The sequence below is a fragment of the Chiloscyllium plagiosum genome, chromosome 48, assembly GCF_004010195.1.
Source record: "Chiloscyllium plagiosum isolate BGI_BamShark_2017 chromosome 48, ASM401019v2, whole genome shotgun sequence".
NCBI lineage: Eukaryota > Metazoa > Chordata > Chondrichthyes > Orectolobiformes > Hemiscylliidae > Chiloscyllium > Chiloscyllium plagiosum.
Window position 1 is genome coordinate 6,261,351 of NC_057757.1, and position 12,459 is coordinate 6,273,809.

Genomic DNA, 12,459 nt, shown 5'->3' on the forward strand with positions numbered 1-12,459 from the left:
AGAGCACTCGGAGGAAGCCCACGCAGACACAGGGAGAATGTGCAAACTCCACACTTAGTCACCCTGAGGCTGGAATCAAGCCCAGGTCCCTGGCGCTGAGGCAGCAGTGCTAACCACTGAGCTACCTTCAGGGAGGGAAATCTTCCAGACCCAGAGCAATGTGGTTGGCTCTTTACTACCCTCCGAAATGCCCAGCAAGCCATTCGGTTCAAGGGCGGTTAATGATGGGCAGTATATACGACTTTCAGTGCTGCCGACATCCCATAAAAGCAGAAAGGAAGTAAAAAGTGCTTTTGGAGTGGTTGCTAAACAGTATGGTGCATATTTCCAGTATCTGATGGCTACAGGAAGGTAAACAAGCTGCAAATATTATTTAAGGGCCTTGGGTTGATGAAAATGGCTGTTCAGATGTTTTAAGCCAGCTTGTTAAATGGGTGTCCTGATGGCCCACCTTAACCAGTTTTGTCCTGTCGTTGCCGGTCAGTCTTCCATGACGTGACCCTATGTGTTAACAGTGTACAGTGGCACGTTCCAAACCTTTTTCCGCAATGTTCCTCCATTTCAAGGCTTGAAAATGATCTCGACCCTGATGTGAGACTGGAGACAGCAGAGGTGTGGGAGAGACGTGTGACAACTGGTGAGGGAATGTCCAGGAAATGGGGCAGTGGTGAACTATGGGAGCATCTGTTAGTGGCTTGGCTGCTTTAACTTGGTCAGAGCTCCACATCAGCATTCTGAAGGGCCCCATCCCCCACTTTGGAAAGGCCTACTTTGCATACCTAGGAGAAGCAAATTATTTCTTTAAGCTGTAGCGTATATGTCTCCCTGACCTATCCTGGTGTTAACTGTGTTTGGCCTGGGGTGCGGTGGAGAAGAGGTTGTGGGAAGGTGTTTGCGACTGACCTTTGCTGACCTCTCCCCTCTCTTGACCCCAGGAGGTGGCTCAGCGTATCGTCATCGAGGCGCTGGACATCATCACAATCACCGTGCCGCCCGCCCTCCCCGCTGCCATGACGGCTGGCATCGTCTACGCTCAGCATCGCCTCAAGAGGAAGGGCATCTACTCTATCAGCCCGCAGCGCATCAACGTGTGTGGGCAGCTCAATCTGGTCTGCTTCGACAAGGTCAGTGCCCTTGGAGAGGGGGGCAGCGGCGCTGAGCAGGTGGGAGGGAGGTTGGGCTGCTCCTTAATGTGTCCGTCCACTCCCTGCACATTCCTAAAAGCGCCACCTGTCTCCTCCCATCACGTCCCATTTTCTCTGAGGGTCTGACCCGCTGACTCAGCCCTGACTGTCCCCCTTCAAGCTTTCCTTCTGCTCATTGGTCAGGTACAGCATTGTGGCCAAACTGCGTTGATTGAAGGTGAGCGCTATCTCAGTGTTGTTGAAAACCAACGACCCAACATTGCCCCATTCCTCTTGAGGATACTGCGTGTCATCCCTCAAACGTAATATCCCGATGTATTAGGTTTCTGAAATGAATTCCCAACGAGGTTTGAGAAAATTTGTAGCTCGGGTTGAGGTTCTGGATGTAGGTTCGCTTGCTGAGCTGGAAGGTTCATGATCAGAAGCTCTGTCCGGAGGCTCACTGAAGATGTTACCTAGTATGGTGACGAAACGTCTGAAAATGAACCTTCCAGCTCAGCGAGCAATCCTACATCCATAAATTCCCAACCTAGTGAGATTCAGCACCTTTGAACGATGAAGTAAAAGTTAAACATTGCGATAGATAGAGGGCGAGCGCTTCATCTTAGTGCTCAGGTGGTCAAGTCTCCACTTTCACTTTAGCAATTGGGACAAATTCCCAACAGGGAACTGGGCCATTCAGTCCATCTAAGTACTGCTGTTGACGTCCCGCATAAGCTCCTCCCACTTCTATCTCACTCCATTAACTGCTCTTTTTGTTCCTTTCTCCCTTGTGCATTTATGCAGCTTCTTCCCTGAATGTGTCTACATTCATGACTTTGGCCACCACTGTGTGATTGAGTTTCTCATTCTCACCACTCTCTGTAGAGATGTTTCTCCTGAATTCCAATGGGACTGTCTATCTGATACCGTTGGCTCTGATCACTGGTCTCTCTGATAATGCAAGCATCTTTTCTACATTCAGCCTATCGATCTTCTCCAAAATTTCAGAAGTTGCTATCAGTTGGTCATGTCTATGACAGAAGAGAGCCCCACCCTGTTCAGTCTTTCCCAGCTGGTTCATTGTGTCCATGTATACCTACTGACAATGACAGTCCTTTCCCTCTCCCACCACCCCCCCCAGCTTCTCTAACTATCTTCATTTATTTAACCTCTGCAGACAGGGACACTGACCGAGGACGGTCTGGACATGTGGGGTTTTCTCCGTGCTCAGGATGGAAGGTGAGGCCAGTAATGTCTAGCCCAAACACCTTAGTGTGTGGGGGTGTGCATGTGTGTCAGGGGAGCCAAGAGTTGGAATTATAATAATCTACTTGCTTCCTGTTTCTAACTGGGTTCCAAGTAACTCAGGCACGGTGATCACAGCAGCAGATGGTTACGTAACCAGGGTGGGTTACTCAGTTCGCTTGGACTCTCAATCTTGGGTATGAGGCATAAAGCACGGAAACAGACCCTTTGGTCCAACCAGTCCATGCCAACAGTAATCCAAACTAAACGACTCCCGCATTCCATGTGCTTGAACTTATCGGAATGTCTTTTAAACGTTGTAACTATATCTGCATCCACCACTTCTCCTGGGAGTTCATTCCACACGCAAACCACTTTGTTTAAAAACAACAAAAAAAAGCTGCCTTCCATGTCTTGTTTAAATCTTTCTCCTCTCGCCTTAAAAATATGCTCCTTTAGTCGTGAAATCCCCTACCCGAGGGAAAAGGCACCTTATCTCTACTCATGATTTTATAAACCATCCCATAACCTCCAACACTCCGGCCTATCCAGTCTCTCCTCATAACTCAAATCCTCCATTCCCGGCAGCGTCCTGGTCAATCTCTTCTGAACCCTCTCCAGTTTGATGATATCCTTCCTACACCAGGGTGAGCAGAACTGGACACAGTTACTCCAGAAGGGGCCTCACCAACAACCTGTACAACTTCAACATGACGTCCCAACTCCTGTACTCCAAGGTCTGAGCATTAAAGCGTGCGAAATGCCTTCTTAATCATATATGAGGCAAACTTCAAAGAATTATGAACCTAAACCCCTAGACCCCTCTGTTCTGCAATATTACCCAAAGGTACTCCAAGGTCTGAGCAATGAAGGCAAGCGTGCAAAATGCCTTCTTAACCATATATGAGGCAAACTTCAAAGAATTATGAACCTAAACCCCTAGACCCCTCTGTTCTGCAATATTACCCAAAGCCCTACATTTAATTGTATAAATCTTGCACTTGTTTGTTTTACCAAAATGCAAAACCTGGCATTTATCAAATTAAACTCCATCTGCCACTCCTCAGCCCATTGACCCAATTGATCAAGATCTCTTTGTAATCTTAGATACCTTCTACACCGTCCACTATATCACCAGTCTGCAAACGTACTTCCCCCTGCCTCCTGTATTCTCATCCATCTCGTTTATATAAATGACAACCAGACATGGACCCAGCACCGATGTATACATACTTATCTGTATGGTAGCATAGTGGTTATGGAACTAGGCTATCAACCCAGCGGAGGTCAGCTCCGATTACACCAGGGAAATTGAGAAACCTATTTCTGTGAATTTGTGAACGATTGCACTGGAAAGCGTTGAGTTATCAAATCTTGGAGCACAAGAGCAGAGTGTTCAGCTCATCACTTCAGTGGTGATTCTTTGAGAAAAGTTAAGATCCAGCTAAGAAAGGTGGAGGGGAGATGGTATTGGGGGAGAGTGGTCAAGGGCAGAATCTATTTGGCGAGTGCCAAGGAATTAAAAAGGAGGTAATTCTGCACCTGTCTTCCTGTAAAAAGTTATACATTACAGTCTTTGTTATTGAAATATTGGTTCAAAACCACAAATCATAAGGGCCTGGCTGTTGCTGGGCCTGCCTTCCTCACAGGGGTCTGGCCTAGTCACCGCCCTGGGCTGCCTGCTCCCACTCAAGGTCACTGCGCCGGGCTGCCTGCTCCCACTCAAGGTCACTGCGTCGGGCTGCCTGCTCCCACTCAAGGTCACCGCCCTGGGCTGCCTGCTCCCACTCAAGGTCACTGCGCCAGGCTGCCTGCTCCCACTCACGGTCACCGCCCTGGGCTGCCTGCTCCCACTCAAGGTCACCGCCCTGGGCTGCCTGCTCCCACTCAAGGTCACTGCCCTGGGCTGCCTGCTCCCACTTAAGGTCACTGCACTGGGCTGCCTGCTCCTACTCAAGGTCACTGCCCTGGGCTGCCTGCTCCCACTCAAGGTCACTGCGTCGGGCTGCCTGCTCCCATTCAAGGTCACTGTGTCGGGCTGCCTGCTCCCACTCAAGGTCACTGCACTGGGCTGCCTGCTCCCACTCACGGTCACCGCCCTGGGCTGCCTGCTCCCATTCAAGGTCACTGTGTTGGGCTGCCTGCTCCCACTCAAGGTCACCGCCCTGGGCTGCCTGCTCCCACTCAAGGTCACCGCCCTGGGCTGCCTGCTCCCACTCAAGGTCACCGCCCTGGGCTGCCTGCTCCCACTCAAGGTCACCGCCCTGGGCTGCCTGCTCCCACTCAAGGTCACCGCCCTGGGCTGCCTGCTCCCACTCAAGGTCACCGCCCTGGGCTGCCTGCTCCCACTCAAGGTCACCGCCCTGGGCTGCCTGCTCCCACTCAAGGTCACTGCCCTGGGCTGCCTGCTCCCACTCAAGGTCACTGCGCGGGCTGCCTGCTCCCATTCAAGGTCACTGCGCTGGGCTGCCTGCTCCCACTCAAGGTCACCGCCCTGGGCTGCCTGCTCCCATTCAAGGTCACTGTGTCGGGCTGCCTGCTCCCATTCAAGGTCACTGCACTGGGCTGCCTGCTCCCACTCAAGGTCACCGCCCTGGGCTGCCTGCTCCCATTCAAGGTCACTGTGTTGGGCTGCCTGCCCCCACTCAAGGTCACCGCCCTGGGCTGCTGGCCACTTCTGCCATCACCACCTCCACAACTGAGCTCCTTCCTGAAGGTAACACCCAACGTGCAGAGTCTCCCAGTGAGGGCAGGGTTATATCTGTGTCCTGAAAATTTACGCTTCCAGCTTTAAAGTTTTCTATCTCCTCATTTTGAAAGTTGCATTGCACAGGCCAGGTACCCAACTCGTCTCCGTTCTGAGCTGGGCTTGCGTCACTAGCCGTTTTCCCTCCCAGAGCTAGTCTCCTCCTCTGTGCAGACTGTCTGACTTGGCCCATGGTGAGTAACCGTCCTGTTCTATGCCCCTCTGCAGGTTTCTCTCCCTGGAACGCGACGTCTCCGGCCAGAGTCTCTCTCGGTCACACTTCATTGCTGCCATGGCAACCTGCCACTCACTGACTAACATCGAGGGGAAGATTTCAGGGGACCCACTGGACTGCAAGATGTTTGAGGCGACGGGCTGGGTAAGTGACTCGTTCCTCCACCAGCAACCTGAGATTGTCCAAGACTGCCATCCGTATCTGAGCTGTCCAACTGCCCTCTGTGCCTGTGCTCCCAAGGCCCGCACTGGCTCCTGGTTCAGCCAAGCCTTTGCTGTGCTTTGTTTCCAAATCCCTTCATAATTTCTCCGACTCTACTGCTTGTGTCCTGAGCTCGGAAATTGCCTTCCGAAAACCCTCTGCGTCTCTCTGCTGCTGTCACCGCTTCCAGGGCAGAGCTCCCTCCAGAAAGTAACACTCGACGGAAAGTGCAGTTGAGTGGCCTGCGGGGCCCTTCTCGGTCATGACTGACCATGGGTTGCATCAGCGTTGTTCCGGCTTTCTGCTTCCTTGAAGCAACATCGCTTGTGACTGAAGAGACCAATGCTGGAGTGACAATCCCGGCCGCAGAGATCACATCAGTATGTGGTCGCTGATCTGCTCGAGCAGCTTATCTGCTTCCTTCTCCCTGTGTTGAGGTGTTGGTTCAGGGTGCTTCTCCACTTCATGCAGTCAGCTGCAAGTCTTTCCCAGCGCTCCGTAACAATATCAAGCGCCTTCATGTCCCTCATGTAGACGTCCTTGTGGCTCAGGTGGGGGCACCCTGTGGGTCTCTTCCTGGATTTGAGCTCTCCATAGAGGATATCCTTTGGCATGCGTCCATCTTCCATGCGGTGGACATGGGCCAGCCAGCGTAGTCTCCGCTGCTCAAGCAGTGTACATGCTGGGAAGGCCAGTGCGCGATAGGACCACTGTTTTGGACACTGTTTTGCCAGGATATGGTGGATACTCCTCAAGTGGAAGGTGTTCAGTCTTCTCTCCCGTCTGGCATATATAGTCCATGTTTCACTGCCATACAACAGTGTGCTTATGAAGCAGCCATTGTAGATTGGCATCTTTGTCTTCACTGTCAGCTTGGAATTTGTCCATACTCTAGTCATGAGGCAAGCAAGAGTTGAGGTTGCTTTCCCAATCCTCTTGTCAATCTAGGTGTCAAGGAGAGTTTGGCAGTGATGGTAGAACCAAAGTACATTAACTGATGGATGACAATGAGTCAGTAGTTGTCAATGGTGATGACCGGCGGTGCCTGTGTATCCTGTCCCAGGACGCTCGTTGTCTTCAGACAGATAGTCAGCCCGAAATCCTTGCAAGCGTGGAAGAGGCGATCTATCAGTAACTGGAGTTCCTGCTAGGTGTGTGTTGCAACTGCAGCATCGTCGGCAAACAGCCGATGTCCCTGGTGAGTGCTGCACGTACTTCTGTCTTGGCTCTGAGGCGGGCCAGGTTGAAGAGCCTGCTGTATGATCGAGTGCGTAGGTAAGTCCCCTCCGTTGCTGCGCCAAAGGCACGTTTCAGGAGCACAGCAAAAAAAAAAACCCCAAAGAGTGTGGGAGTGAGGGCGCAGCCTTGTTTGCCACTGCTGCGAATGCCACTGTCAAAGGACTCAGAAGGAGCCACCGTTGAACTGCACTGTCCCATTCTGCGGAACGTTTCTGCGGAAGGATTCTATCATGTTCAGCAGTCTCAGTGAGCAGCCAATCTTCAAGGGAACCTTCGACAGGCCGTTTCTGCTGACCAGGCCCAACGCCTTGGTGAGGTCAATGAAAGTGACATACACGGGCACTTTCTGTTCTCTGCACTTCTCCTGGCATTGGCGAAGGGTGTGGATCATGCCTATGGTTGACCTTTTAACTCTGAAGCCACACTGTGACTCTGGGTATACCCATTCTGCCAGTTTCTGCAGGCGAGTCAAGATGACCTGAGCAAAGGCTTTGCCGACAATGTTGAGGAGAGAGAGAGAGACGCCTCTGTAGTTGTTGCAGTCGTTTCTCTTATCCTTGTTCTTGTGAAGGGCAATGAACTTGGCATCCCTCATGGCCTGCGGTACAGCTCCTCCTTGCCAGCACTGACAGAGGACTTCATACAATTGGAGCAGGAAGCGAGCTTTGCAGGACTTGATCAGATCGGGAGGAATCCCATCACTACCCAGGCCCTTACCTGTGGCCAGGCTGTCAGTGGTCTTGCTGATCTCTTCCCCTGATGGCTTTGTGTCTAGCTTGTGCTGGCATCAAGCGCTGAAGCAGACACCGTGTACTCTCTGGGGTCAAGATCAGTGTAGTGTTCAACCCAGCTCTCCATCCGCAGGCCTTTGTATGTGTTTACTTCCCCAGTAGAGGATGTGAGGGGGACTGCCTCGCTCTGAGCTGGTCCTAATGCCGCCTTGATGCCTTCGCACATTCCCCTAATGTTCCCGTTATAGCGGCCGTCTGAATTTCCTCGCTTAGCTGTGTCTAGTACTCATTAGTGAAACGCCTGCTGAACCTTGTTCCTGGCAGCGCTGACAATCTGCAGGTTCCTCCTGTTAGCTGACCGCTTGTCCTCAGCTAGGGCGACACGCTTGGCTTCAACAATAGAGGCCATCTCGGTTGCCTTAACCTCTAACGAGTCGTTTGTCTTACAGGTTGTCTTTCTAAAGATAGCCAGGGATGTGCGGTGCATGGTATCCCGCAAGGTTTCCCACTTATCTGTCGCAGAGTCTCCGTGTCGCGAGGTGCTGAGTTCTCTCTCGAAAGCCACTGTTGTATAAGGTCTGGCTGGGACATCTTGCTGACATTGATTGTGAGGTTTCCCCTGTTGCTTATTGCAATGGAATCTTTTAGGCTGCAGTCTGATCTTGCAACCCACTAAGGTGTGTTACGGTCTGCACTGTGGTAAGTGCGTGAATGAAGAACACGTTTGATGGCAGCACGCCTAATTAGGATCAGATGGTGATGCCAGTGCTGTGAGCGTGGCTGTCTCCAGGAAACCTTGTGCTGAGGCTTTGTCTGGAAGGAGGAGTTAGTGATGCACAAGTCGTGGTAAGTGCACAGCTCGAGGAGTCGCTGTCCATTCTCACTCATTTTGCCAACACCAAAAGCCGCAAGGCAGGAGGGCCACGGTTCGTGTTCTGCACCCCAGAAGAGCAAATTGCTCCTTCCTAAGGACGCAGCTAACGAGGGCTGCAAGATTGTCGTTGAACTCGTCCTTTTTGTGGAGGACCTTGTCGGGGCATACTTGCTGACAAGGGTGACTAGGCCTGCGATGGTGTTGAGGTGAAGAGTTGTGAGTCGCTCTGGGCCCTTGCTGCCTGGTTCTACTGCTTTCATCAGGCTGTTTGTCACTGCTCAGCTGACCCCGTGCTCTCTGGGCTTGTCAGAGCTCTTCTGCAGCCAGTAAATCGTGTAGTCCTTCTCTGTCAGTGAGCCTGCCTGTCAGCCTTGTTCCCTGGAGGGCGACTATCTCCACGTTGACTCTCTTGAGCTCGTTATTTATGGCAGCTGGTTTCCTAGAGTCGCTGATGTCCTGGAGGTTTTCCGAAAGGCCGGTCGTCATTGTCCGGATGTTCCAACTTGCCGGTTTTAGAGCTGACCTCTTTTGTTGTTGGTGCAGTGGTTACAGTTTGCTGTTCGGTTAATTCCCAATCCCCGTACACCGAATGAGGATAGCAGATTGTGGTGGGACAGCACCTTACTGGCTGTGGGGGCTGCCCAGCTTGAGGTGGGCGATAGCTGTCCAGTGGGATCGAAAAATCCCTCCCCCCGTCAGGAGCAGCCCCTGGCGTTGTGTGTTGTGTTGATGCTGCAGGCGAAGCTGGAGGGTCATCTCCAGGTGCGGTGGTGTTAGGATACAAGCCTCGGCGATGTGGTATGGAGAGCAAGCTGTTGCCCATGAAACACCCCCCCCCCCCCCCCCAATCTATCCTATCTCTATCACCCCTCAATTTAAAGCTATGTCCCCTCGTACTAGCCATCACTGTCCGAGGAAAAAGGCTGTCACTGTCCACTCTATCTAACCATCTGATTATCTTACATGTCTCAATTAATTCACCTCTCAACCTTCTCTCTGACAAAAACAGCCTCAAGTCCCTCAAACATTTCTCGTAAGACCTTCCCTCCATACCTGGCAACCTCCTATTAAATCTCCTCTGAACCTTTCCAAAGCTTCCACATCCTTCCTATAATGGTGTAACCAGAACTGTACGCAATAGTCCAAGTGCGGCTGCACCAGAAGTTTGTACAGCTGCAGCATGACCTCGTGGCTCCAAAACTCGATCCCTCTGGATGGCAACTTTCAGGGATCTGTGTACATGGACCCAGAGATCTCTGCTCATCTACACCACCAAGAATCTTACCATTAGCCCAGTACTCTTTATTCCTGTTGTTCCTCGCAAAGTGAATTACCTCAAACTTTTCCACATTAAACTCCATTGCCTCTTCTCAGCCCAGCTCTGCAGCTGATCTGTGTCCCTCTGTAACCTGCAACATCCTTCAGCACTACCCTCAGCTCCACTGACCTTAGCGTCATCCGCAAATTTACTGACCCATCTTTCTACGCCCTCATCCAGGTCATTTATAAAAATGATTATCAGCAGTGGGCGCAAAAAAGATCCTTGCGGTACACCGCTAGTAATAGCCTTACCTGACTTGGGGTCAAAGTTCATTTCTGACCGTGATGCTAAGAACACCTCGGGTGCTTTAAGCTGAGAGACCCAGTGGTGAACCCCTTTTCTGTTAAACTGTGGTCACCCTTCCTGTCTTGGCTTGTAGGTCCTGGAGGAGCCCACCGCTGAGGAGACAGCCCTGCACGACCAGATCATGCCCACTGTTGTACATCCCCCACGGCAGACTACCTCTGCGACACCCAGCTGTGGGGATGCCGACATGGTAGGTGGAGACCGGCTGGCCGGGAGTGTGGTGAGAGCACCCGCGGAACGTGGAGCAGTGCCATGCTTGGGAATGGGAATGTGTTGCAAGAACTGCTAACCTTTGCTTCATTGATGGGAATTGGGCATCGCTGACCAGATCTGCATGTCTTGCTCATACCTCATCGACGTGGAGAGGTTGGCGGTGAACCACTGTAGTCTGTGTGGTGTAGGGATACCTGCAGGTGGGGTCTGGGGATTTTGGCCCAGAGACAGGGAAGCAACAAAGGAACTGCTCAAAGTCACAGAGTGGAGTTGCGGGATTTCTTTTAATTCTTCACAAGATGACAGTGTCACTGGCAGTTAAGAGTCAACCACATTGCTGTGGGTCTGGATTCACATGTAGGCCAGACCGGGTAAGGACGGCAGATTCTTTCCCTGAAGCACATCAGTGACCCAGATGGGTTTTTCCAACAATCACCAATGGATTCACGGTCATCATTAGACTCTTAATTCCAGATTTTACCGAGTTCAAATTCCACCATCTGCCATGGGATTTGAACCTGGGTCCCCAGAACATTACCTGGGTCTCTGGATTAACACTCCCGTGGTAATACCACTAGGCCATCGCGTCCCATTGTTCCCACGCGTCTGCTGCCCTTGTCCTTCGAGATGGCAGAGGTCATGTGTTTGGAAGGTGCTGGCGAGGAAGCCTGGATGAGTTGTCGCAGTGCATTGTTTAGACTCCCCCCCACCCACCCCACCCCACCCCAGGGAGCGACATGTCTGCCAGGTCATTCAGCTGTTCTTCCAAGCGCTTACTGACCTTGGCTAAGTTGACGTGGTAGGTTAATTAAAACGGGAGAAGTCCTGACAGCTGAGGCAAGAAAATTTATTGGTCTCATTAAATCAACGGGCAGTGCTAGCAACTTATACATCAGTGGGTTAACCTCGAGGATAATGCTTTACAACACTGACCGATCCGGCCTGCATGGGAGACATGTACTGGAGCAGGTACAAAGAAAAATGTTCACGAGGGTAATGCAAAACCTAAAAGGTCATAGCAATCAAGAAAAAAAACTGAATAGTCTCTCTTAACCCACCCTCCCCCACTTTCTCCAGAACAGGAGAACCAACTAATACAAGTCCAATTCCAGTAAAGGGTTAACCCCACTTGGTGATTACTAAAACTCCTTCATCAGTGGGTCTGAGATCTACCTTTTTGTTTTACTTGGTTGGGGGGTGATATGTAGAAAGAAGAGAGTTATTGGTAAACGCAGTAGTGGTGTACTTAATTGAGGAGCGCCAAATAATTTCTGCATTATCAATTTCCTTCTGTTCGCTGCAGTCAGTGAGCAAGCCCACAGGGGCTTGGTTAATGTTCCCTTTCCCTGCTTCTATACTGAGATTTTGATTTCTCTCCCTTACTCTGCAGGAGCTACAGGAGCTGATGGTGAGTACAGCACTCTCCCGTTCCCTTCCTTCCACTCCGTCCGTTTCGACTGCGTTCTTTCTTTGACAACGGAAGGTTAAAGAGGTAAAAGTTGCGGCCGCACCAGAGTTCTGTAATTTGGGCACGGCGACTGGTGGGGAGTATAGCCCGAGAGTCGCCGCGCCTTAGGCAGGGCCTCAGCCACTACAGGAATTAACCTGCACCGCCGGTGTAACTCCGCAGTATTATCCAGCCAACCGAGCATAGTGGAGCAGCTGGCGAAAGATTTGACGGGAGGTCGTGACTCGAAAACCGGTCTTAAGGAGCCGTCTTAAAGAAGAGGGAGGCAGAGCGTTGGAGGGAGGGATTGCCGAGGTGTGAGCCCTGTTTTGGTATCCCTTCCCTCGTTACCATTGGTAACGCCAGCCTTTGCTACCCATCCCCAATTGCCCTCGAGTTAAAAACGGAGGACGCTGGAGAGATCTCAGAGAGCTGTTGGTCACTGACACTGGGAGGGTGAGGGCCTTGATAAGGTTTCTATGAACCTACCCGCAGTTTGCCATCACCCACGCTGCCGATGTGCCCTCGCCCCCTCCTCCTAAAAACAAACCAGTCTGGGTGAGGTGGGAGGTATCCCAGGAGTGAGTTCTGGGACCCAGATGACCAGCAATGGGGATGGTACAGGAACATAGAAGAATACAGCGCAGTACAGGCCCTTTGGCCCTCGATGTTGCGCCGATCCAAGCCCACCTAACCTACACTAGCCCACTATCCTCCATATGCCTATCCAATGCCCGCTTAAATGCCCATAAAGAGGGAGTGTCCACCACTGCT

At 51.7% G+C, this 12,459-nt stretch overlaps 1 protein-coding gene across 1 annotated transcript in view; it reads left to right on the forward strand.

The window, feature by feature from the left end:
• The window catches only part of LOC122544399 (polyamine-transporting ATPase 13A3-like), a 59,670-nt gene that overhangs the window by 20,622 nt on the left and 26,589 nt on the right, over nucleotides 1-12,459 (forward strand). The window contains exons 13-17 of the mRNA XM_043683646.1: nucleotides 936-1,124; nucleotides 2,305-2,366; nucleotides 5,347-5,497; nucleotides 10,099-10,215; nucleotides 11,629-11,706. Of these exons, the coding sequence (XP_043539581.1) occupies nucleotides 936-1,124; nucleotides 2,305-2,366; nucleotides 5,347-5,497; nucleotides 10,099-10,215; nucleotides 11,629-11,706 (597 nt within the window). The remainder of the gene's footprint in view (nucleotides 1-935; nucleotides 1,125-2,304; nucleotides 2,367-5,346; nucleotides 5,498-10,098; nucleotides 10,216-11,628; nucleotides 11,707-12,459) is intronic.